The sequence below is a fragment of the Apus apus genome, chromosome 3 (assembly GCF_020740795.1).
Source record: "Apus apus isolate bApuApu2 chromosome 3, bApuApu2.pri.cur, whole genome shotgun sequence".
NCBI classification, from domain to species: domain Eukaryota; kingdom Metazoa; phylum Chordata; class Aves; order Apodiformes; family Apodidae; genus Apus; species Apus apus.
In genome coordinates this window covers 37,385,989-37,409,096 of record NC_067284.1, presented here as the reverse complement: position 1 = coordinate 37,409,096, position 23,108 = coordinate 37,385,989, and the positions used below count along the sequence as shown (strand labels likewise).

The window sequence follows — 23,108 nt, the reverse complement described above, 5'->3', positions numbered from 1 at the left end:
GACTTGTCCTTGACCTATTAGTTTATTTCAAAACCTTCTGTTTGTTAAAATTACATACATCAGGGAATGTTGTAGGTATTTGATCCTTTCTCTCTTATTCAACAACATGATATATGTCAAAGGCGATCAAAGAAACTGAAGGGAACTAAAAGATCTTCACGGACTAATCTAGGGAAACACTTTCACAGTTAAAATGCTTCAAACAAAAATGCACCACCATCTTTTGTAACAAAACTGCTTAAATTTATCATGAAGGTAATTTAAAGAAGTTTTATTGCAGTTGACACTGACTGAAATTAAGAACTATTTTTTTACAGTTCTCTCATATTACCCTTTCCTCAGCCTTAGGCATTTAAAGCTGCTCAGCTATACAGGCATTTGAAAGGTCAATTTGCAAGGCGTTTTGGTTTGCTAATTTCCACAGTTAGCTAGAATCTTAAGCCATGTTCCAAATCCCTTATCAATCATCTCTAATTTTTTTAGTTCTAAAGAAGTTAGTGAAGTGCAATCTGTAAATTAGGGCAAACCAGAAAATTTGTAGTGCTCTTGTTTTTTCACTCAAGCACACAGATTTTTGTCTCTTTCCAAATTGTTATCAATTTTCCTCAAGATCTTCTGTAAGAATGTCTGTTCTTGTATCTTTTCCAGTGATACCATTAATAACTTCACAATAACATCTGAGTAAATGTTGAAGAACTGTTGATCTGTTTGAAGCCTTCATATATTGTTGTTGGCTTTCACCACCACTCACACCTAGAAATGACCAGAAGTCTACATTGGGCAAATTAATCTGAGTATGATTTTGCCATGCAGGCAGCCACAGTAAGGTGGGATTTCTGGCTCTAATGCCTGCCTGTGCCAATACTGGCACGCCTGTACTGACACTGCCATTGCTCAGGACACATGGCCTCCCGTTTTCTCTCTGTAAAACCAAAGTTGTGTAGAGAACAGAAGAGTGAGGCTTTAAAAGGAAGGAACAATGTGTGGATTCTCAACATGACTGGAGTAGGACAATAGATCACTATCAAATTAAGCACAACTCATTTTCCCTATATTGCCACACATACAATGAACGAGGACAAAAGCCTACACTCTCTCTGAAATCCTTTTTACGTTCACATAGGAAGATATGCACATTAAGGGATTCTGGGATGATTTTTGAAATTCCTTTGAACACGCTATGTGTCTCCAGAAGAAGAAAAGTTGCAAGACAAGAGCAGGCTGATGTTGAAGAAGTGCCTCTTTACTCCTTTTAACCTAGACGTGTTGTTTAAATGTGACATTTGTCATCATTAGCCCACTATGCATCCAGGAACAGCCTAGAAAAGGGTGCAAAAATTCCAGGATGAAGGGCACTGTCTTCCTGAAAGTTCAGCAAGAGTCTCAGTAGCATCCATATTTCTTTCACACTATGGGAAGGAACAAGCCAGGCTCTGTGCACGTCATTCAGATGGCCCACAATACTGAGTCAAGTGATGGCAAACACATACTTCCAATGCCATGTGTCTAGGATTTCGGGCACCATTGTGATCATACCTCAGTGCAGTATTTCCACACTAGATGCAGCTTGTTGCCAGAGTGCAAGTAAACATCATAACCGACTGCCACGAGTCAGTCCAGGAGCAGTAAATTAGCAAGTGGCTCAGGCACTCTGGTCTGGAAGAGTAAAAAAGGAGTGTGGCTGCAGTGCTGGGAACAACAACAGTCCTTGTTCTCTTGCCTTGAGTGAAAGTAAACAAGTCCATTGTTATCTCACTTTGCTAAACCTCAAAGTATAATGCTAGAAGGAAAAATAAGTTTTACAGAATTGAGCATATACAGCCTTTTCTTCCCTTCATAAATCGTATGTTACACTGGTTGAAACTACCAAAGTGTTTACAGTATGCTATATATATAATGGCACATTTAAGCTTTTTAAAGCGACTGGAACATTTGAGGAATGTACCTGGTGCTGAAAAAGGCTAACGTATTACAAATCATATAATATTTTAATTCAGAAAAAATAAGTTTGGGCATTTTGACCTAGCATCATAAAGGTTAGGAAACTGAACGAGGATGCCATGAAGCATGACTGACAAATCAGTCGAGCTAGTCTGCTTCAGATACATATTGTGCAAGGCATTATCTCTGCAATCAGTCACAAAAATGCATATTTAGTTTTTGTACATTAAATACTACACCTGTGAACCTATGTAAAAGATATACAAAATATAAATGTCATCAGGACTGTATATTTCAAACTTTTTGAAATAAACACAAAGTATATATATGTAGGCATATAGGTTGTAATTTCATTGTCAACACTAGCACAGTTTGCCTCTTCTAAATACAGACCTGTATACTTCCTAGTCCAACACATGCACCTATAAACACATGATCATGCATACAGCTTTAAGTCCTGCTGCTTGCAAAGAGTCAGAATATACAGCACTGTACATTTTTTCAACTCAAAACTGATTGGCAAACTAAGGAAGATGCCATTCAAAAGAAATCCCTTGTGAGCTATTATAAAAAAAACCAAACAAACAAACAGAGAAAACCCGGGGTATAGTTGCTTTGTCTCAATAAAAACACTGAAGACCATGGTGATGATGACCTAAGATTCAAAATGCTTTGTCCGGCATGTGATGGGGGTCACTCTTGGACAAGATACAACAGTGTAGAACTGGTCACTATAACACATACCGAACACAGTTATGATGAGGTGTAGAGCTTTCACAACACCATCCAACCCAGCTCTGGGTTCAGACTACTGAGGTCTCTGACCGAAAAGAGACAGAGCAGTTGTACGCTGTTCTTCTCACAGTGGGCGGTGCTGATGGTGATCTGGATGCCCATCTGGAAGGTAAGCGTCGATTTGCTGGCCGTGCAGGCCGGGAGAAACCCTTCCCACTTGAACATTTAGCTGGCACAGATATCTAGAACACAAAGGCAATTCCTTGCTTTAACAAGTTATGGCTTTTGTGGAATGCAGTGGGAATGCAGCAAGACACTTGGGGTGACCTCAGAACAGGTGGTCTGAAGCTATTAAAAGGAGCTCAGTAATGCGCAGAATGCAAAAGAACATCTATATCTATGTGTTGGGATTCTCACATCAGTTGCAGTTTAAAATATTTGGAGACAAGTGTCAGACACAAGGAAAAGTATAAACTGTCAGTGAGAGACAAAACTGACATTCACTTCTTATTTTTTTCATTTTTTGGAAGTTTCTTGGCCAATGAACAATGTATATTGTTCTAAATGCAGAACTCAGAATACCATCTTATATGACTGGAACATTTTCAGGTATTTTTTGATATATCCTATTTCAGCATTCACATCTTGCTGGGACCTTTGTTTCCATTAGTGCACTGTGAAGCTGTTTACACTTGGTAACTAATTCAGGATGGTTATGTATTCATGCAGTGTCATGCCTACCTGCAGAGCCTTATATACACAGGAAAACCAACAGGCTTTGATCGTAGCTACAGTGATATTTATTTGAAATAATTAACATCTAATCAGTACTTCATCCCTACATACACGCCATTTTGTTTTCCTATCAAAATTTCATTGGACAAAAAAAAGAAATCAGAAGCTTCCTGTTTATTTCTTTTTCTGTGCTGAAGTAAAGATGTGTCTGCTAAGCAAGATATTGCATCACAGCAAGGCTGTCAGAGAGACATGCGGAAGAAAATCTGCATGCTTGAATTCTCAGCTGTTTAATTCCACATAGCTCCACTGAAGTCTGAATTTGTGACAGTTTAAAGCAGACCAGCTGACAGTCTGAATCCATTTAAATTGCTCAGCTCCAAACACGTTTTCTTTCTCTTTATTACATTAAGGGGCATATCTCGTTGTGTTCATTGGCCAAGGAGCTCTTCAGGAAAAATGATTTTGCTTTCTTTGTGGCCTTTTACAGAACCTGCAATTTATAGTGTATTTTCAAAACCATCTCTTTCTCTTTTCATTAAGAAAGTATGTTGGCAAAGGCAGTACTTCTAAACTTCTGCAAATAAAATTCAGCCAAATATAAATTAGTCATGCCATACTCCTCTGTTTCTGTGAGCCTCTGCTTGAATATATAGGAGAAGCATGGAACTGACACATGAGTAAGGGGAGGACACTTCATTAGTGTAAACTTTATGGAGCTACAATACTAATTTCTTAGGCAGTTCCAAGGAAATCCTGAACAAAACAGCTTGAAGAATGCTGAAGAATGCTATCTAAGCCCTCTAGGATTTTGACAAGGCCAAGTGTATTTAAGCCTTTTGGGAAGGCTTATGAACTAACTTGTCAGCTAAAGAAAGGAAGGAGTTAAAAACTGATTGCAGTTCTCACTAGTTCAATTCTTTAATAACTGCACTGCCGTTAATACACAACAGCAGCAGAGATCAGAATCTGGCACATGTCATCTCTACTGGTCATTCTTACTTACATGCTTCTGTCCTCCCATAACTGTTATCTTCAGAGGAAATACTCCTGATTCATCCAGATTACAGTCTAAAGTGTCTGTCTTTACATAATTATTTACATTATCACATTAGTCTGCTTAATTTTAGAATCTGAAGCTCGGTGTGAAACTGTATGATTTTGTTCTTGTCATTCTCATGAACCTTACCTCTGGTAACTTCTGTCTCTCTTTTCCTTGCTTGAGTTGCTGCCCAATATGCCTGGCCGAATTCCTTGGAAATTCTTGCTTTCCTTGCTCAATCTGGAGCATTTCTAAATACTGACTCAGTGTCTCACAACTCCCATCGGTGAATTCAGAATTTGCCTGTGTCCACTTATCTTTGCAGCATTTTGCATTACATGGAGAAGTCGCTGTTGATTGTTCATAGTTTTTCAAAAGCTTCTCAACAACACCATAGTTCGACCTTGAGTCAGCTGAACGCGGGCGACCGGATAAATTACTTGGTCTCCAGTCATGCTCGTGAAGCATGTGCCTATAACCACTAGTATTTGGAAGTCCATTTGTTTGCTTTTGTTGCCCTGCCATCCTGGCAGCTTTGCTGGGGTTGCTGGTTTCTTGTTCCTTCACTGCAGAGAATTTGGGATGTGAAACACAAGATGTATTTACAGTTTCTGGCCTGTTAATAGCAGAGTCACACAGTGAGCTGCACGGTTTGGGATCTTCTGTTGCTGTTCTAGGCACCTGGTTTTCCTGCAAAGCATTGTTATGTTTATCTGTGTGAAACACAGTCCTGTTAAACTCATCAATCTTTGCTGCTAAAGTTTCATTTCTTTGGGTCTTTCCCAAAGTATACCTAAAATCTCTAAGATCACTCTGCAGGGTAGTTGGGGCATAAAAGTCATTACTGTAATAAGGGATGCTGTGAGACTTGGGATTTTGGTTCTGGTGCATCTTGTTACTTTGGGCCATGTTTCCATCTGAACAACTCTTCTGGGCTGACAGCGGGAAAGGTTCACTCTTGTTGTCTTTTCCAAGTTTGCTCACATCATACGCCCACGTGTTGTGGCAGAAGCTTGTTTGTACATTGCACTCATTTTTGGTCACAGGTATTGCAGCAGTCACTATCACAGGAGCTTTTACAGGCTGCCCTCCATTTGCACAGGCCATTGCAGTTTCCTTCTGGTTTATAGAGGAAGGATTTATCAGTGTATTTCCACTCCTACTTTGGATGCCTGGATCTCTTACTGGTGCTTCAGAAAGCTGCACAACTGCAGAAAGTGAGTTTGTTAGGTGCCGAGAAGTGCTCCGGGGAGGAACTGGTGGAGCTTCTTTCTTTTGCCAAGGTCTGAAGTCTGTTCCTCTGCCACCAGTAAGACTACCATAAGACATGTCCTTCAAATCCTTGGTGGGACTCATCAGATTCTTCCTATTATTGTGTTCCTCTGTTTCAAAAGCAACTGAAGTCTGTGCTTCATTGCTGGACACATGGTTCATCTCAGGCAGAATAACTGTGTTTTTTGTTTCTTCAAATTCCCCCAGGAAAGGAAGTGACTTCATTCTGGAAATAAAATGAAAGGTGTTTCAGGGATGAGCTGTAAGGGCTGTCCTCAGTGGACCTCAGCAAGGATTCATTATCCCCATGAGCAGATATTTTAACACTGGCTGCTTAAAAAGATTTGGGAGCTGTTTTGCTGGAGCTGATATACTCAACGTATTTGAGACATACATGAAGATTCTGAAGAAAGTTCAACAAAGGGAACTTTGCATTTCTTTCCCTTGCCACTAAAATTATTTGTCTGAGATTTTATAGATGATTGCTTGTTTTCTTACCTATCCTAGCATAAGGACAGTGGGATCTTGTGAGTTCTAATGACTCCAGTGAGTCTACCTGATTGTGAACTGAATGAAATAGGCTTTAGGACTTGATGCATCCCTTTAGTAGGTTTCCTAACATTACACATGACAGTACAAATGAGTCTTTTGAGATCTGTTCAAAAACCATCTTGCTCAGTCCGGATTTAGGAACTATGCATCAGCTGTGAATCTATTTGCTTTAAACAGACAAACACTAACTTAGCTACAATCACAAATTAGTAACAGCCAACTGATTGCATGGGGGGGTGCAAGAAGTCCCTCTGTTCTTCAGGAGCACCTGAGAAGAGGTCCCAAAGATGCAGACTTCCTTAGGGTCTCACCATAGCTGAGACACAGCTTTTCTCAGTCTCTTTTCTGATGTGCACCCTGTCATACCACACATTCAGTCTCACCTGAGAATTTCTGCACAACACAAGAGGAAGACTGGTGTTTTGCTTGATAAAGGAGACAGTGAACATCACTGAATTTTTTAACAGATGGTGGAGCATTCATTTGCCATGCCTTTCAGGGTCTGGCTTACCATCTTTTCATTATTACAAATGTATGGCTGTTCTTCCTTCTCTTGCCTTCTTTGCACTCTTGGATTGTCAGTCCCTGACACATCCCTCACAGTTAAGGCCAGATCTGGGCTTCATGTAAGAAATCTTCCAGTCTAACAAACCCATTGTACTAAACAAGTACAATTTCATCTCATATAAATATTAATTTCATTTTGTAGGTTCTACAGGTAAACTCCATTTTGATAGTAAAATATGCCCCTGTATCATATATCAGTATATTTCCTTTGAGTGCCTTATGCAGAGCACTGAAACACTAGGAAGAGAAGAACTGCCCAACTCCTAATACATTCAACAGCAACACCCCCTTCAAAGTGAAGAGGAGCACAGTCCCATTATTAATTTTCTTCCTCTAATATAAAGAGTTCAAATATGTTTTTACCTTCTGTGGTTGGACTTCTTTCGAATTTCCTCTTGATAGCTGCATAATTCTTCACTGACTCTGGCAAGTTCTTTAAGAGCCTTTATAAATATAAAAAAAATATTTAACATAAGCCTTTTAAGTGGTATCTCCAGAATTATTTCGAAACTTGTAGTGATTTGCATTTAAGATTCACAGCAGAGGAAAGCAGCACAAGATATAAAAATGCTTGCAGGTTAAAAACAGAGGTGAAGAGCATGCTGTTAACATATTTAACAGTGAGAAGACACATGTTAATAGCAAACTGAGGAGGAAGTAGAGACAGTGCCTTGCTGGAAAGCTAAAATCTGGGAGATCAGTTCTTTAAGTTAACCTGACAAGCCAAAGCCCTCAGTATTTTCCTCACCCTTGTAAACTGAAACATGCTTATACTTTACTTACTACGTTGAGATCTCCAATATAATTCTTGGCATTTTTCTTGGAAGTGTTGATGCTGAAGCTGTCTTCAGGTTCCTCATGGTTCTCAAAGGCCAGATTGTCCATCAACATAGTATTGTTTCTGTTCTTGGCTCTCGTTTCTCTACATTCGTGTCCTGTTTTATTGAGCAAACTCCCTTTTTCCATCTTGTCATTTGCCACACTGTGTTGACAGTTCAGCTCCACTGTGTTCCTCTCTTCTGAAGTAGGGGAATGCATGGACAGCTGCAGCATCTTGTTCTGAAACACCTTACTATCATGGATGTTCATATTGCTCTCCCTTCTAAGTTTTACCTCCTGGTAAAGCTGAAAAAACAACAGAACCTTCTATTAAATCATGGTACTGTGATAAACTTTATGGTTAAAGAACACAGTCATCTTCTGTTTTGAAAAATGCTACACTCAGTAGTACCAAGTAGAAAGATTTTAAATGTATGTCAGTAGAAAAGTGTTGAGCCACACAGTGTGATAGTTCACAGACCATTTTTGTCACAGGATGAGGAAAGGGCTGTAACCATTCACAAATGTTTTGCCATGGTTTTAATGTATGGCTTCCACCAACAGGATGGGATTGGAAGAGATCTCATGAGGTCAATGGCCCTGCCTTGAGCCAGAGACTGGTCGTCTTCCAGGTAGTATCAGATGTGAGGGAGGGAGCGGACTCTGGCTATGTTACCGCCAGCTAATGTATATTAGTTTAAGGGGGGAAGTGAAGCCTCATCATATACAGTGCCATTGGCACTAGAGCAGACTCTTCCGCCTCTCAGACAAGTGAAATTCTTCCCTCTGACTGCAGTGATAAATCAGTACTGCAGAAAGGTATTATTTGGCAGTGTGCTGACAGTCTCTTCTTTCATGCTATCTGCTGAGAACCAGTGGCTTCATTAGTAAATTGAAAGGTATTAATTCCAAACTAGGGAGCAGTGATAAAATACTAATTAGAAAAAATAGCAACATCATAAAAAACTCTTCTGCTTACAGTATCATTTCCAGTGGCAAGAATCCCACGGCTCTTTTTAAATATTCATTCTTAACTTGCTCTTAGGAAGCAAGCACAGAGCAGGCACACCTGAACAGCCATCTCCCTGCTGTCTCAGTGCATGAGGCCAACACAACAACTTTTGGAAGGACAGTGAAAAGGAATACCAGCATGAAGAACATGTGGCCGTTTCATGGGTAGTGCTGTGGATTAGAAGTATTCTCACATTCAGAGAGTTCACCTTTGGACTCATCCTGGGCCTTCAGATTTCACTCCCAAAGCTCAGCTGCTCAGGGAACCTGAGGGTGGAACTTTGTAATTTCCAAGAAATGAGAGCCTCAAAAGGACTCAGTGTAGCAGTAAGGAGGAAGGCTACTGCCTTTTAAATAAAATATATAATCCCTTAAACCACACAGGTCTTCCTGGAGGATTCCAAGAATTGTTGGGTTTTGGTGAGCTAAAGAAAATTATCAAATAAAAATACAAGATGGTAAGTTAGCACAAGTTTTAATGAGGAAATCCCTCTACAGACACTGGCATTTAAAAAGTACCTCCCCTTTTCTCCAGCCATGTTGGTGAAGAAATGTCAGACAACTGAAATCAAGAGCAGCTACAGACACAGCTTAAGAAGGGACCCAAGTTTATGGATAACCCTGGGGTATCATCTGCAGTTTTGTCTGGTCCTGCAGTACCCAGCAATTTGCTTCATTCTCTTTCCGTTCTTTATTTTTTAGACCTTCTTAATGCATATGCTAATAAAAAAAATAATATAAACATGGTCTTTGCTGCCGTTGTCAGGACTGCTAACAGGCAGAATATCTTTTCACAACACATTACTGTCATTCCAAAACAGCTCATACACCTAACTAACTGAAATACAACTTCACACACAGACTGCATTACTAACTTTTGTAGCACTCTTGCCTTGGTGACAAAATTAGGCAAGAGAGCACAGAAATGTCTTAACACAAAATACAAAATGTGGCTTTCATAATAAGGCTATGATACCGAAGTCTGCCAGAACTGCAAGTAAAATATAAGAGAGCTGACGTTACGGAGTTATGCTGGTTCAGTGGAGGGTGTATGGCTGCAATTCATTTGGCTTTGATAATTTTCCTTCTTATACTTTCATGTGAGCAATCTCTGCCACACATTCCTGTGTTGCTCAGCCACAGGATGGTGTTGGCAGAGACCAAGCAAAACTACTCCGTGAGTATATTAAAATGAAAAATGTGGAAAGCTCAGTAGTGAAAAATTTGCTTCTGTATGTTGCCAAGGTAGATTCAATTTATTAGAACACCAGAGGGTTCTGCTGCAGTCACAATTCGGGGATAAAAGAATAATAAATAATTACCTAAACTATTTTTGGAAGGAGATGTGTTAGAAATGGCAGAGTGTTTGTTTCTGTGTGTAAACACTAGTGGTGTTAGGACTTCCATGCTCTTTACTGTAGCCATTTTCTCTAATAAAAGCCATCCATAAATGGAGCAGGTTCTAGCCAGAGTCATTCTGCACCATGCAGCATTCAATGTATTATGTTCTTTTTAGTATTACCTTTTCCCCAGCACACTTGTGCCATGGAATTCCTTTTTAGCAGAGAGTTAGGATACCTAGATTTTTTGTTACTAAATGGGTATTTTCCTAAACCCCATATATGCAGTTGTTCAGAATATCTATGTTTGAAAAGGACATGCATAAAATGAGCAGTGTGGCTCATAATCAGCAAAACTGGTAGTATATACAGCTAACAATATCATAGCAAACTTCCCACAAAGTGACACTTAAACCTCCTGCTTTGTATTTGTGAATATTCATTAAATGAGCAGTTGCAAATACTGCTTAACCCCAGGCTTTGCATCCTACCATCAGCTATTAGAAAATTCCAGTGACAGGTAAGAAATAGGATCTAATACAGAAAAAACCCAAACAATATTGAATCAGCCCCTAGTCACTGATAATATCCAAGTGAAAATGTTAGTGTTCAGAGTTTTGTTTAAAAGTACCTCTTCTATTTTCTTCTGCATGACCTTCCATTGACATTCCCATTCTTTCCTTTCATTGTCAAATCTCTCCAGCAATTCCATCTTCTCTTTATTCCAGTTCACCTCAGTATTCTCCAGTTGTTTACGCAGGTCCATGGTTACAGTCTGTGTAACAGTAAGAAGATAGCTCTGCTTTTTTTCTTTCTTCCCTGAATGTTTCCTGGAAGTTTTTCAGAATAAGTCTTACTTGTGATGGATTTGAGCTTTCAGAGAAAAAAAACACCAAATAAACCCCCAAAATAATTAACTGAAATGTGCTTGCAGGAAACAGCATCACACAATTGCATGCTATGTATCTGGAGAGTGACTGTGATATGGAGGGACTAAATGCTCTAGGACACAAATTCAAGGGTAGAGAGGCCCAATCTGGAAAGGTGAGGAGGGACATGCATGTAATGGAATTCAGGAACATCTACCACATTGGGCCCTGTACCATGGCCACTTTACATCTTTACCATTAATATACACCATAAACCTGTTTTCAATGAAATCTGAGTCTGCTTGATATTGAATGGCACTTCAGGACCTTGGGATCCTTCAGTGTGTGCCCTTGAGGTTGAAAGCTATTTTTACGTTTGTTCAAAAGACAACTGCAAGTGTAAAGGTATCATGTTTGCTCGCACAGTCCTTTCATATATGCACGTAGCACAACAAAGGCTGTGACATTCTTTTGGCGACTGAAGACTGTACACTTGATAATGCAGAAAATTCTCATGGTTATATGAATGGTTTAGAATACATGAAGGAAAACAGGAGAGGCAAGGTAACAACAGGTAGCAAACATAAATATAAAGTAGTAACCATCATTTTACTATACAAAGGACTATAGGTCACTATAAAGAGTATTGTGGATTTACAAATCTAAATCTATGCATGTTAGTTCCAAGACCAGCACAGGGAAAACCAGAAACTACTCTTTAACAGGAGTAACTAAAACTTAGTTCAAAACCTTGCACATAATATTTAACAAATTTGTGTTTCTGTTTCTCCTTCCCCTTCAGAAGTCTTTAGCATCTTTGTGCCTGTGGACAAAAACTTTTTAATTTGAACCACTAAATACATATATTTGAAGGGAAATATTTTGGATCTGCTGATCTGATTTTGGAGCAAAGCAGTTGCAGATTTTATGCGCCTGGTGTTTCTCCTGCTTTCTTAGTCTTTATAATAGAAACTTCACTACCATCAGCACATTTCCTGTGCCAGCAAGGCCGCAGTAACACTCATTTGTCCACTTACAATTTCTCCTCTGGTATAATGGCTGGTACACACACACTGACACTTGAGTTTGTTAGCTTTGGCTCTCAAAGCTAGCTGTTGTGTTACCTAGGTGGACAGAGAACCTAATTCTAGTGACGAAATGCCTCTGCATTGCTTTGGTCTCCTGTTAGAAACTGAGCTTATGGGCAGGCAAATGAATTGTCAGAGAGTCATCTAAGCGTAAACCCAGGTTACCTTCCTGGAATTTCTTCATTTCCCTGATGGTCCATGATTGTCAACTCACAGGAACCACCCATTTTATCACCCATGTTTTCTTCGATATAGTGAAAATTCATTCTTGAGCTTCACACAAAGTCCTTTCCCATCCTGTATTTTATTGGACAAGTCCTGTTGATTCAGCTGTGGCTACTGTGCAATCACTGCTTACCAGCGTCTGCGTTATTTCAGCTGGCTGGGATGCTGATGCCAAACTTGGAGTCAGCTTCCTTCATGAACAAGTAAGCAGCAGAGCTCAGCTGAAGCCCAATGTGTTATTCAGGTATCTCTGTCTCGGAAGTCCTGCTACAAGATCTCTCAAGTGACAGCCATCATGGGCCCAGTCTTAACTCGGGGTTTGCAAAACCATTGATCCCAAGCAATTTTGGACTGAGGGCTTAGAGAAGAAGCTGCTTATTCTTCAGACATCTCTGTCAGCCTGTTTGTCAATGGTGTACCCATGTCACCATGTAACATGGTATTAGAGCTAAGTCTTTCCAAATTTGATTCACACCTGCCTTGCAGGTCTGAAATGGCAATCTGTCCCTTAACTCTATAAACAGATTTAAACTCCCTGAAGCTATGAGCTGCTGAAAGGCAGCACAGCATTCTCACAATTAAAGTCAAGCACTGGTTTGCTCATGGCTTCTTCAGGAAGGCAGCCAGGCTGTAGGAACTGTACCTCTCCAGGCCAACGTTTCAGCTTTGTGCCAGACTTCAGTAAGTGTTGACTAAAAGTAACTTACAAAAAAATTCCACTCAATTTAAGATCTGTTGCAATCTAGACATCTATTGCTAATGAACTTTAAAACCATGCCAATACTTTCTCACTTTCCTAATTTTTAGTACAGTCATTTACTTTTTTTGCCTATTTTTTTATTTGCTACATTTCTGTCTTTATAACCTTTCAAGAGATCTCTGAGAAATAAACAAGAGTCAACTCTCTGCTCCACTAGAATCCTCCAAATACATGTGAGAAAGAAATAAAAAAATAAGACTAGAAGCTGTAAAATCATGAATAAGACAGGCAGGCATAATCTGTCTACAACTTGCATTAATGGTGATTTTGCTAGTACACTATTAGTAATAATGATCATGCATCAATCAGCAGCATATTACTAGAAAGCAAACCAGTAATACGTAATATTTTTTTTGCACATATAGAAAATAGAAATATAATACCTATTCCTTTCAAGCATACATATAGTATTGAAAAAGCCTCTGGTGGTTTCTTAGTGCTGGAAACTCCTATTGCCATGTTTGTACTTATCTTTACAATTCCCAAGTTGTTTCCTATGGGACTCTGATTATAAAAATAGCTTGGAGACCATCAAAAAATCAAGCCTTGGAAGAGGTTAGTTACAGAAGTTACAGATAGTCACTTGTAGCTCTAACATCCACAGACAAGTTTGTATGGCTTCTTATGTTTATCTGATTTCCTCTTGACACAAATTCTAAGAAAACTCATGTTTATTGATAGTAGCAGCTGGATGACTACACAGTTTTGTTGCTGTTGTACAGTGGATAAATTCCCCTGAGAATTTTAACTTCTATTTCCATGACCCCCTTTTTATTATTTTTTTTTTTTGAGGGGGGGTGATGGGGCTTGCTTGTGTTTTTCTCTACCAGCAAAAAAATCCAATTTGTAGTCCTAGTAGTACACCCTCTGTGTGTATAGAGCACCAACATGTCCTCATGGGTATTTCATGTGGCTTAAGCTTAAGCAACCCAAAGAGATGTAAAATGCCACATTATAATTTGCTGCATGGAACAATATCTGTTTTCTTGCAGTATTGGCACTTTCTGCATGTCCCAGACAAGGTCAGAAGCTCATTACAGAAATCAAATTCAAGCAAATAATCAATTTTGTCTATATCAGCTGCATTTTCCCTTATCTTTTCCTTTAGCCCTCCCTCCTCTCAAGCAAAAAAAATGTTTATAAGCTAATATTTGATATAATGTTATTATTACCCCGTGTCACTCATGTCCTTTCTATCCACATATTAAAAATGCAAAATAGTTTGCAACCAACCTCTACCAATTCTGAAAATAATCTGCAGTTACATCAGCTGAGACATTGTCAAGAAAGATTAATTAGATTGAATGTTCACAACCATTCAGACACACAAATCTTTCCTTGATTTTATGGAGAAAAAAAAAGAAAATATATTTCCAACTAAGTGCTGTATTTTGGATCAGTAACAAAATTGTATATATTTGTTTAATTATAAAAGTGTGTCATGTGTCACAATACTGTGCACTTTATACATAACAAGAAAATACAGCTGAGTGAGAGAGAGAAAAGAGAAAGAGAGAAGAAAGAGAAAGAAAGAGAAAGAGAGAAAGAGAGAGAAAAAGAGAGAAAGGGAGAGAGAAAGAGAGAAAGAGAGAGAGAAAGAAAGAAAGAAAGAAAGAAAGAAAGAAAGAAAGAAAGAAAGAAAGAAAGAAAGAAAGAAAGAAAGAAAGAAAGAAAGAAAGAAAGAAAGAAAGAAAGCCAAGTGCTCATAATGCTACCTGTCATCTCTGCTCTGTTGATATTTGTGCCTGCTCTGAAGAAACTGACTGAACTAAGGCAGTCTTTCTCTAAGAATAAAGACCATATATAACATAAATTAACACTAGATTACATACAAATAAAGAGAGATGTTTGCCACATTAGGAATTTGCTTTCCTTTTTTTTTTTTTTTTAAATGTTAACTGTTCAAAAACACTGATTTAAAATAAACCATAGCCATACCTTTCATGGAATAAGAAATCCTTTAGAAGTTTTTCAGTCCATTTCTAAACAGCAGTGAAAGCAATGAAATGCATAGCTAGTCATGATCCAGTTCTGTGTATCTTGATCTTTAAAAGAAATAAGAAGGCTGAGCAAGACACAACCTTTCAACTGGGGCAGCATTTGCAACTCTCTTTGAATAACTCCGCAACTTTTCCAAACTGAAAAACAGTTCCGTTCAGCATCATCCCAGCAGCTGGCTTCCACGTGACGTCAGTGCACGGAGGATGGTTTAAAGCCATCTCTTCCAACCCCCAGGCTCTGTAATTTTATATCTCCTTATATTTTGTGTAAACAACTCCAAGACCAGGACATTTTTAGGCTTTATAGTGCAGTCCAGACTTTAAAGCTTGCCAAAGCAGCTAGTGTTAATAGTAAAGCTATGACAATAGGCAATTTTAGGTTTCTCTTATTAGTGTCCATGCTGGAAAAGAAGATTCTTCACTGCCTTCCAGACCCAGTTTTAAGGGTTATATTTTTTATACGATCATTTTGAGCTTTGCAACTTGATCCTCATAAACTGCTTTGTAAAGGGAGTTTGCTTAAAGCAGCAGTTTTGTTGGTTAGCAGCTATCTTGAAGTGCTAAAAGCAAACCAGTCCTCCCAAAATTCTTCTTCTGTATTCTAAATATGCCATCGCTTATGAAGTGCAGAATTATTGGGCAGTGTGTAATCCTACTGTCTTGCATTCTGGGAATGGTGATAATGGTTTCTTTGGGATATACCCAAATATTCCTGCTACTTTATAAGGTTTCTGGATCAGATGCTCCAGTCTGTTAAGATACTTCATGTCTCAGCAAAGCAAAATGTTTGAAGTTGGATGGAGAATCTCCCTTTCTCAGGGAAACTCATCCCTGGCATAAGACTAGAAAGGAAGACCCCAAACCCCCTCAATCTGGATTTAAAGCACTGATACAGTTGCCCTCAGCAACTGTCTGCAGGGGGTGAGGGAAGGGAACGTAAGTGACAAAAATTATACAGCAAGTGAAAGTCCATGGGAGACCCTGCAGGCAGCATAGTGAAATTTAGCTGCTCCCCCTGCTGAGCTGCAGGCACGAGGAGCTCAGCTTGCTCCTTGCATCCCTGCCCACCAGAGTATCTCTCCTGTTGCACTACATGTCAAATTGCTTTCATTCGGCACACTGAGAGAGACCCCTGGGCAAAAACTTCCCATACACACCACTTCCCTGCTGTTTACTTGTACTTGGACCTGTCTATGGACCACCCAGAGTCAGAAAATTCGTATTTCAGGGAACAGGAATGATGTATATTTTTGTAGGCAGAGCAGCTGATGACAAGAGGATCAGTGTGACAAAGGACATATTAGGATTCACACACATCCTTTGCTTAGTCAGCACACTCCTCTGGACAACAATAAGTTTTTATCTGTGATAAAATCCATGCACAGCATAGAGATTTTTAGCTCTGGGTGCATTTTATAGTAAATACTAAAGCAGGTTTCAGGGAAAACACATTTTTTCTCCTTATATGGTCTAGCTCTAAGTCTTAGTGAATACATAACTTGGGTGCTTATTCTGCTCCCATGTAACATGAATAATGGGACTTGGGCTACTCATGAAAATTTCAAAGATTATCTAAAAAGTGAAGAAAGATGCCCAGCTACATGACTGAACACTCCCAAAAAAACTCCTCAGCCTCTGAACTCAGAGGATTAAAAAATTCCCTGTTTGTAAAGCAACACTGTGACTTTCTTTTGTGAGGTTATGTCCCAGCACATCAGCTGACATGGCTGGGAGAGAAGCCTGAGTGCCTTGGAGCAGAACTGAGCCCACAGCTGGAGGCTGGGTGCCACAGTGCTGCCTCCTCACTGAAGCCAGCACAGCTGCAGCACTGCAAATGAAGACAGACTCTGAAGAAATATTTTTTTACTCCTATCCAGCAGCATAGGCTGTTATTCCTGTGTATTTAATATGGCTAGTTCAATGTCTCTTGTCTTGTTACATGAACTCTTTGAAGTAAAACAGTAAAATTAAAGAAAACAATTGACAAAATTCCAGGCTTCAGCTTTCACTCAGCCAAAATCCAACATTTCTGTCAGTGTGAGGAATTAGAAATGTGTGAGACTGAGGGGCTCATCAGGAGACAAGAGATGCACCCTACTCGTAAGTCGAAGGGCCACATTAAACTCATGCTAATATAGGAAAGGCAGAGCAAAATTGGGACAAAAGAAACATGAAGCAAGTGCTAAAGCCCAGCTGTCATTGCTCCTGACACCCTTAAATGTAGCAGTAGTGACTTCTGCTTTCATAGGAAAAACGTTATTCAACAGAGACTGTCCCTCCTGCAACTACAGCTGACAAAGCAGCAGACTTGGTCTTCTGGTTTCTGGCACAGGCAAAATGTACTTTGTCCATACCTGGTGTCAGTTCTGCTTGTGTCAAAAGTCATCACCTCAGCAAAAATGCTGAAGAAGCCCTCTGCTTGATTTCATCACGCAAGACTGAAGAAAAAGGAGCATGAGTTTCAGCATGGGCTATAATCTGATTCCAAGGTAGTGTGTATTCTGGTTAATAGTCTGCACTCAGTATCACTTCAGAGCATCTTCAGTTCTGCTGTCCTAGCTTTTGTTGTGTCCATGTAACAAGAAGGAAGAACACAAGATCAGATACCTAAATTATGCTGCTTCTCTACACCTTGATAACCCTGGCAAATACATCTCAGGAGTGAATACATAAATCAGGAAATGGCAGAAGGGAATACAAATTCTGTCTCCTCTTACTACTGTGCACTTCTGCATGAGTATATAACTGAGTGGAGAAACAGAGCCAACAAAGCATTATGTCATGTCACTTCTCCAAGGTTACATTGGAAATCAGTGGCAGATATTTTAGATGTTTACTTTAAATAGAGCCACTGTAATTTTCCCCAGAGGCAACTGCATGTGTAATGGCAAAAGTTGAGTTGAATATCACTTCCCCTGGCATTAAATCGGAGACAAAAATGTAAGCCAATGGGAATTACGTCCCCGATACTGATGCCTTTAGAAGTCTCCTACTCACCTATCAAATGCTGGGGTGACTAAGGGGAAGGGCATCTAATATCCTAAAGCTCTGCTTGTTTTTGTAAACAACTCCCAAAGTTCATGTGCAGTTCATCTCCTTTTATAACACATATTTAGACAGCCATGGTTTTGGCAATTTTCTAGTTTCCAACTGCCAGGCATATTTCTGTACTATAGCACCTGCTCTCTTCTAGTTTCGATTCTGAAGCATTGGTGACATGTGTCAGCAGACACTTACTCTGTCTCTGACGAGATTTAGGCATGAATATTTTCAGCTGAAATAAATATCTCTGATCCTGGAGAAGATGATCGTTCTAGTATCATGGGGGTATTTCAGTAACAGTAAAGATAATATTTGTAGAGGTATTTTTTCATGGCAGAGATGACTCTAAATATGAAACAAATTTAATTTAATTAAATCTGTTTGCATTAAAGGAAAAAAAGCTACTCTTTTCTAGATGACATAAAAAGTCATTGGTGCTACCACCAATTTACACAAGTGTAAAAATGTCAGAATTAGATCTATAGATGATGCAAGATCTCTGCCATTCTGAAAGAATATGGAATGAATTCCCTGGTAACATAGGAAACAGAATTTTTATCTTTCAGGGAAATGTAAAATTAAGGCAATCATAGAGTTCAAACTCAATTATATTTTTGCAAGTATTTTAATATTTCACCAGGACATTCCAAAATGGGAACTGTGAATCTACTACTGGTATAACTGAGATTTGAACTGATAGGTAACCTGGGGTATCCAGCTTGTTGCCATATAAAAGCAAAATCTTACTCTTCTTACTATGGATCTTCAGAATGAGATACTATGCAGCAGACAGAATCTAAGGAACTAGCAGTATTCTGCCTGGCTCTGCCCTGCCCAACTCCCAGGCACTCCTGCTAAAGGCTGTGGCTGTCTTCAGCTGCATTTACTCACTCACCTGTGAGGTGGACTTTACCCAGCAGGTGAGTAACTGAGTGGGAAGAACCTGTATCCTTTCTTGGCAAGTATAATTGCATTTCCTTGTGTGATCCCCTTATTTCAACTTACCAAGACACAGAACACTTATTTCTTTGGCTAGATGCTATCTTCTGGCTATGGATAGATGTCCATACTGATTTTATTAGCTTTCTCAGTAGCTTTTAAAATAGCAAAAGATGGAGGGCTGTGAATTTCTCTGTAATATCTGAGGTGAAACAGATAAGCAGCTCAAATCAGTCCCTTCAAACTGAATGCAGAAGGACATGAAAATCACCTCTCATTTCTCCTTTGCAGGGGTTCCCACCATTCTCCTTGCTCATCACAAATTCAAAGACTGTGGGGAAATTCTAAAATGGTTTTCTATGCCTCAGTATGCTTTAATTTGAGATTGCAGCTTGTGCAATAGCTCCCTGAATGTCCCAAAGGGTCTCAGCTTTTATTTCCTTTGTTGATGCCTGACAGAATTAGGATGAGGAAAGCTCCAGCTATATGCAAGAAAAAACACTCAGAGTTATCAATGGGGTTATAATTGTCAGTCCTGTGCAAAGGTTATCATGCAATTCATATTGTATGATACATATCATAGAATCAGAGAATGGTTTGAGTTGGAAGGGACCTTAAAGATCACCTAGTTCCAAACTCCCTGCATGGGCAGGGACAGCTCCCACTAGATCTGGTTGCTCAAAGCCACATCCAACCTGGCCTTGAACACTTCCAGGGATGGGGCTTCCACAACTTCCCTGGGCACCTGTTCCAGTGTCTCACCATCCTCACACAAAGAAATTCCCTCTTAATGTCTAGCTTGGATCTCCCCTCTTCCAATTTTGATCCATTACCTCGTGTCTTCTCAGTACAAGCTCTTGTAAAAAGCCCCTCCCCAGCTTTCCTGTAGGCCCCCTTCAGGAAGGTTGCTACGAGGTCTCCCTGGAGCCTTCTCCAGGCTGAACAGCCCCAACTCTCTCAGCCTGCCCTCGTAGGACTTCCTCCATGAGCTCCATGTCCTTCTTATGTTGGGGGCTCCAGAACTGGACACAGTACTTCAGGTAGGGTCTCACAAGAGCAGAGTAAAGGGGGAAAATCCTCTCCTTTGACCTGCTGGCCACACTTCTTTTGATGCAGCCCAGGACATGGTTGGCTTTCTGGGCTGCAAGCTCACATTGCCAGCTCATGTTGAAATTCTCAGCCACCATCACCCCCAAGTCCTTCTCCTCTGGGCTGTTTTCTATCCATTCTCCACCCAGCCTGTTTTGGTGCTTGGGATTGCCCTGACCCAGGTGCAGGACCTTGCATTTGGCCTGGCTGAACTTCATGTAGTTTGCAGGAGCCCACTTCTCAAGCCTGTCAAAGTTGCTTATGATGGCATCCCTTCCCTCCAGCGTGTTGACCTCAGCAGACACTTCGGCAACATCAGCAAGCTTGCTGAAAGTGCACTCAGTGTCACTGTCCATGTCACTGACAAAATTATAAATAGCACTGGTCCAAGTACTGACCCTTGGGGAACGACCACTCATCACAGATCTCAATCTGGACATGAAGCCATTGATCATCACTTTTTTGACTGCGAGCATCCAGCCAGCTCCCTACCCAGCAAGTGGTCCATCCATCAAATCTGTACTATTCCAGATTTGATACCAAGATATCATGTGGGACAATGCCTCAGGCTTTGCACAGGTCCAGGTAGATTATGTTGGCTGCTCTTCCTTTGACCCCACTGTAGAAGGTCACCAAATTAGTCAGGCAGGATTTGCCCTCAGTGAAGCCATGTTGGCTGTCACCAATCACCTCTTTGTTTTCTACGTGCCGTAGCAGAGCCTTTAGGAGGATCTGGTCTATGATCTTGCCGGGCACAGAGGTCTTCCTTTTCTCCCTTCTTGAAAATGGGAGTTACGTTTCTCCTTTTCCAGTCACCGGGAATTTCTCCAGACTGCCAAGACTTTTGAAATATGATGGACAGAGGCTTTGCAACTTAGTCAGCCAGATCCTTCAGGAGCCATGGATGAATCCCATCAGGTCCCAGATACTTGTGCACCTTCAGGTTCTTCAGATGGTCACAAACCTGCTCTTCTCCTACAGTGGGGAGTTCTTCCTTTTCACAGTCCACGCCCTCACCTTATCTAACTTGGATAGTGTGATGTCCAGTGATAGGACAAGTGGCAACAGGTGCAGGCTGGGGCATAGGAGGTTTCATGTAAACATAAGGAAAGACTTTTTCACTGTGAGAGTGACAGAGCACTGGAACAGGCTGCCCAGAGAGGTTGTGGAGTCTCCTTCTCTGAAGACATTCAACACTTGCCTGGACACATTCCTGCATGACCTACTTTAGGTGATCCTGCACTGGCAGGGGGGTTGAACTAGATGATCTTTCGAGTTCCCTTCCAACCTCAACCATTCTGTGATTCTGTGAATAACTATTTGCACTAAAACAAGATTAAATTATTTAACTGATCAAGGTTACTACATCTGCAGAGTAGGCTGAAGGAGAGGTACACAAACAAGGTGAAAAACAGCTTTGTTTAATACTGAATATTGTGAGTTCACTATTTTTTTCATTCTTATAAATTTTATTGCCCAACCTCTGCTTTCCTCTGAGGGGTTTCCCTAGAAATGGTGTCTCTCTACAATTTCAGGTAGCAGAGCACAACCCAGGAATGGAGATGAACTGTTCTCACTGGGGAGTGGGTTAAGTGAACAGAGTGCCAGCATGATAAATCAGAGGGAATCCTAACTGCCAGCTTTAAAAGCAACTGCTTTATTTATTAAAAGTATTTATTACTAGATTTTTTTATCATGGCATCTGCACACACACACAAAATAATTATTAATACTCTTACTTGTAAATGGTCACCTTTGGAGATTTCACATTTGTGGGACTCAGTGGTTTCAACACAGGTTGAATAAAACAGAAAACTAAGTTCTGTTAGGCATTTCAGATGAGCATTTCACAGTGGGAGATGTGCTCTTTGTCCTGTCTGTGTTCAGTGTGATAGAAAGATCATGAGTCATCTGCTCTCTCAGTGCAGCCTCTTGTAGGCAATAAAGAAATATTTAGTAATTATTGGTGCAAACCTGTGTCCACAAGCTTCCCTTACCTATGGTCATTCACTACCAACGGCATGGTTAGTTGGGGGTCACTCAGCAAGACAAGAGTTACCATGTTCATTCACAACTTATTTTGAAATGTGGAGAGAGAATCCAGAGCCCTGGTGACTACAGACTGCAAAATGTTACCTGATAATCTAGGTTGTTGGGAAAAGGTATTTGACATCAAACAAGGTGATCAGCATTACTCTCTTCAGTTCAAGTCAGCCTGTAGCATGGCCATTTTTCCAGAGCACAGAGAAATGCAGCCAACCTACATCTTTCAGCAGACTCCTCACCTACTCTGGTGCCTCCTCCTTGTGCATCTCATTCTCAAGGGATTCAGCTCCTTGCCACATTTCCACATTCAGTGCTCTATACACTGACCATTCTGATTTTGTTCCCTCCATGGTGTCTAATACACATAATAGAGTGCTGAAAAACATGATCACCATAATCATGCAAAATATATACAAGCTGTGACATACAATTGCAGAATACGTATCAGATGTGGTTTTACTACTCCTATGTGGCCAGAATACAAATTCTTTTCCTGGGAGTGGGAAGACAAAAGGAACAGACTACTCACAACCACTCTACATATTTCTGGTTTGCTTCTGATTTGATGCAAATTAATGAATATTAAATGGGTTCCAGTCACTCCGGAAATTTTTATTCAAAAACGATAAAACCAGATAAAGTGAAAAATACCATTTTCTGTTTGCTTACCTGGAACACCATGGTGAGTGGGTTTCCTGTTCAACTGGGAGACTTTTTGGTATGTTTTTTTGCAGTTTTTTTTTTGTTTTGTTTTGCTTTTGGCAAAGATGTAGTCTTCAGTGTTTTTACAGCAGTGGCTATTACAGAATCTATGTCTCTTGCACTTCTTATCTTGGAGGACGGACAAAATAAACAAACTGAAAATAATACTACAATGAACAGTAAATGATGAATGGCTTACAGTACAAAAAACAGTGTAAAAAGGAAGACAAGTTTAAATATTGTTGTGTATGAAAGGGATGAAAATAATACAAGGATGAGAATAAGTAAAATGATAGGCTGGAACATCTGGGAAAGTAAATACAAAGACAGAGAG

At 40.0% G+C, this 23,108-nt stretch overlaps 2 protein-coding genes across 8 annotated transcripts in view; both read right to left on the bottom strand.

The window, feature by feature from the left end:
• On the bottom strand, nucleotides 1-22,839 carry KIAA0408 (KIAA0408 ortholog). Of its 7 annotated transcripts, XM_051613026.1 has the most exons (7): nucleotides 22,742-22,781; nucleotides 14,895-15,001; nucleotides 10,646-10,887; nucleotides 7,628-7,969; nucleotides 7,208-7,287; nucleotides 4,601-5,951; nucleotides 1-2,918 (listed from the first exon to the last, which is right to left on the bottom strand). In XM_051613026.1, the coding sequence occupies exons 3-7, from the start codon at nucleotides 10,778-10,780 to the stop codon at nucleotides 2,745-2,747; spliced, it is 2,082 nt and encodes a 693-aa protein (XP_051468986.1). In that variant the 5' UTR covers nucleotides 10,781-10,887; nucleotides 14,895-15,001; nucleotides 22,742-22,781; the 3' UTR covers nucleotides 1-2,744. The 7 variants fall into 7 exon arrangements, with proteins under 7 accessions (XP_051468986.1, XP_051468989.1, XP_051468983.1 ...); XM_051613029.1 differs by lacking the exon at nucleotides 14,895-15,001 and having other exon boundaries at nucleotides 10,646-10,844; nucleotides 22,742-22,839; XM_051613023.1 differs by lacking the exon at nucleotides 14,895-15,001 and having other exon boundaries at nucleotides 10,646-10,789; nucleotides 22,742-22,789.
• The window catches only part of SOGA3 (SOGA family member 3), a 31,660-nt gene continuing 31,365 nt past the window's right edge, over nucleotides 22,814-23,108 (bottom strand). The window contains exon 6 of the mRNA XM_051613830.1: nucleotides 22,814-23,080. Within this exon, the coding sequence (XP_051469790.1) occupies nucleotides 22,970-23,080 (111 nt within the window). The 3' untranslated portion in view covers nucleotides 22,814-22,969. The remainder of the gene's footprint in view (nucleotides 23,081-23,108) is intronic.

What these genes read in the sequence shown, in the direction of transcription:
- KIAA0408 (XM_051613023.1), bottom strand. An exon ending in TGCAGAAGAAAATAGAAGAG is followed by an intron (nt 7,970 to 10,645) that starts GTACTTTTAAAC and finishes TTGTTTTTTCAG; the next exon opens with CTTTACCAGGAGGTAAAACT. An exon ending in ATATTGGAGATCTCAACGTA is followed by an intron (nt 7,288 to 7,627) that starts GTAAGTAAAGTA and finishes ATATTTATAAAG; the next exon opens with GCTCTTAAAGAACTTGCCAG.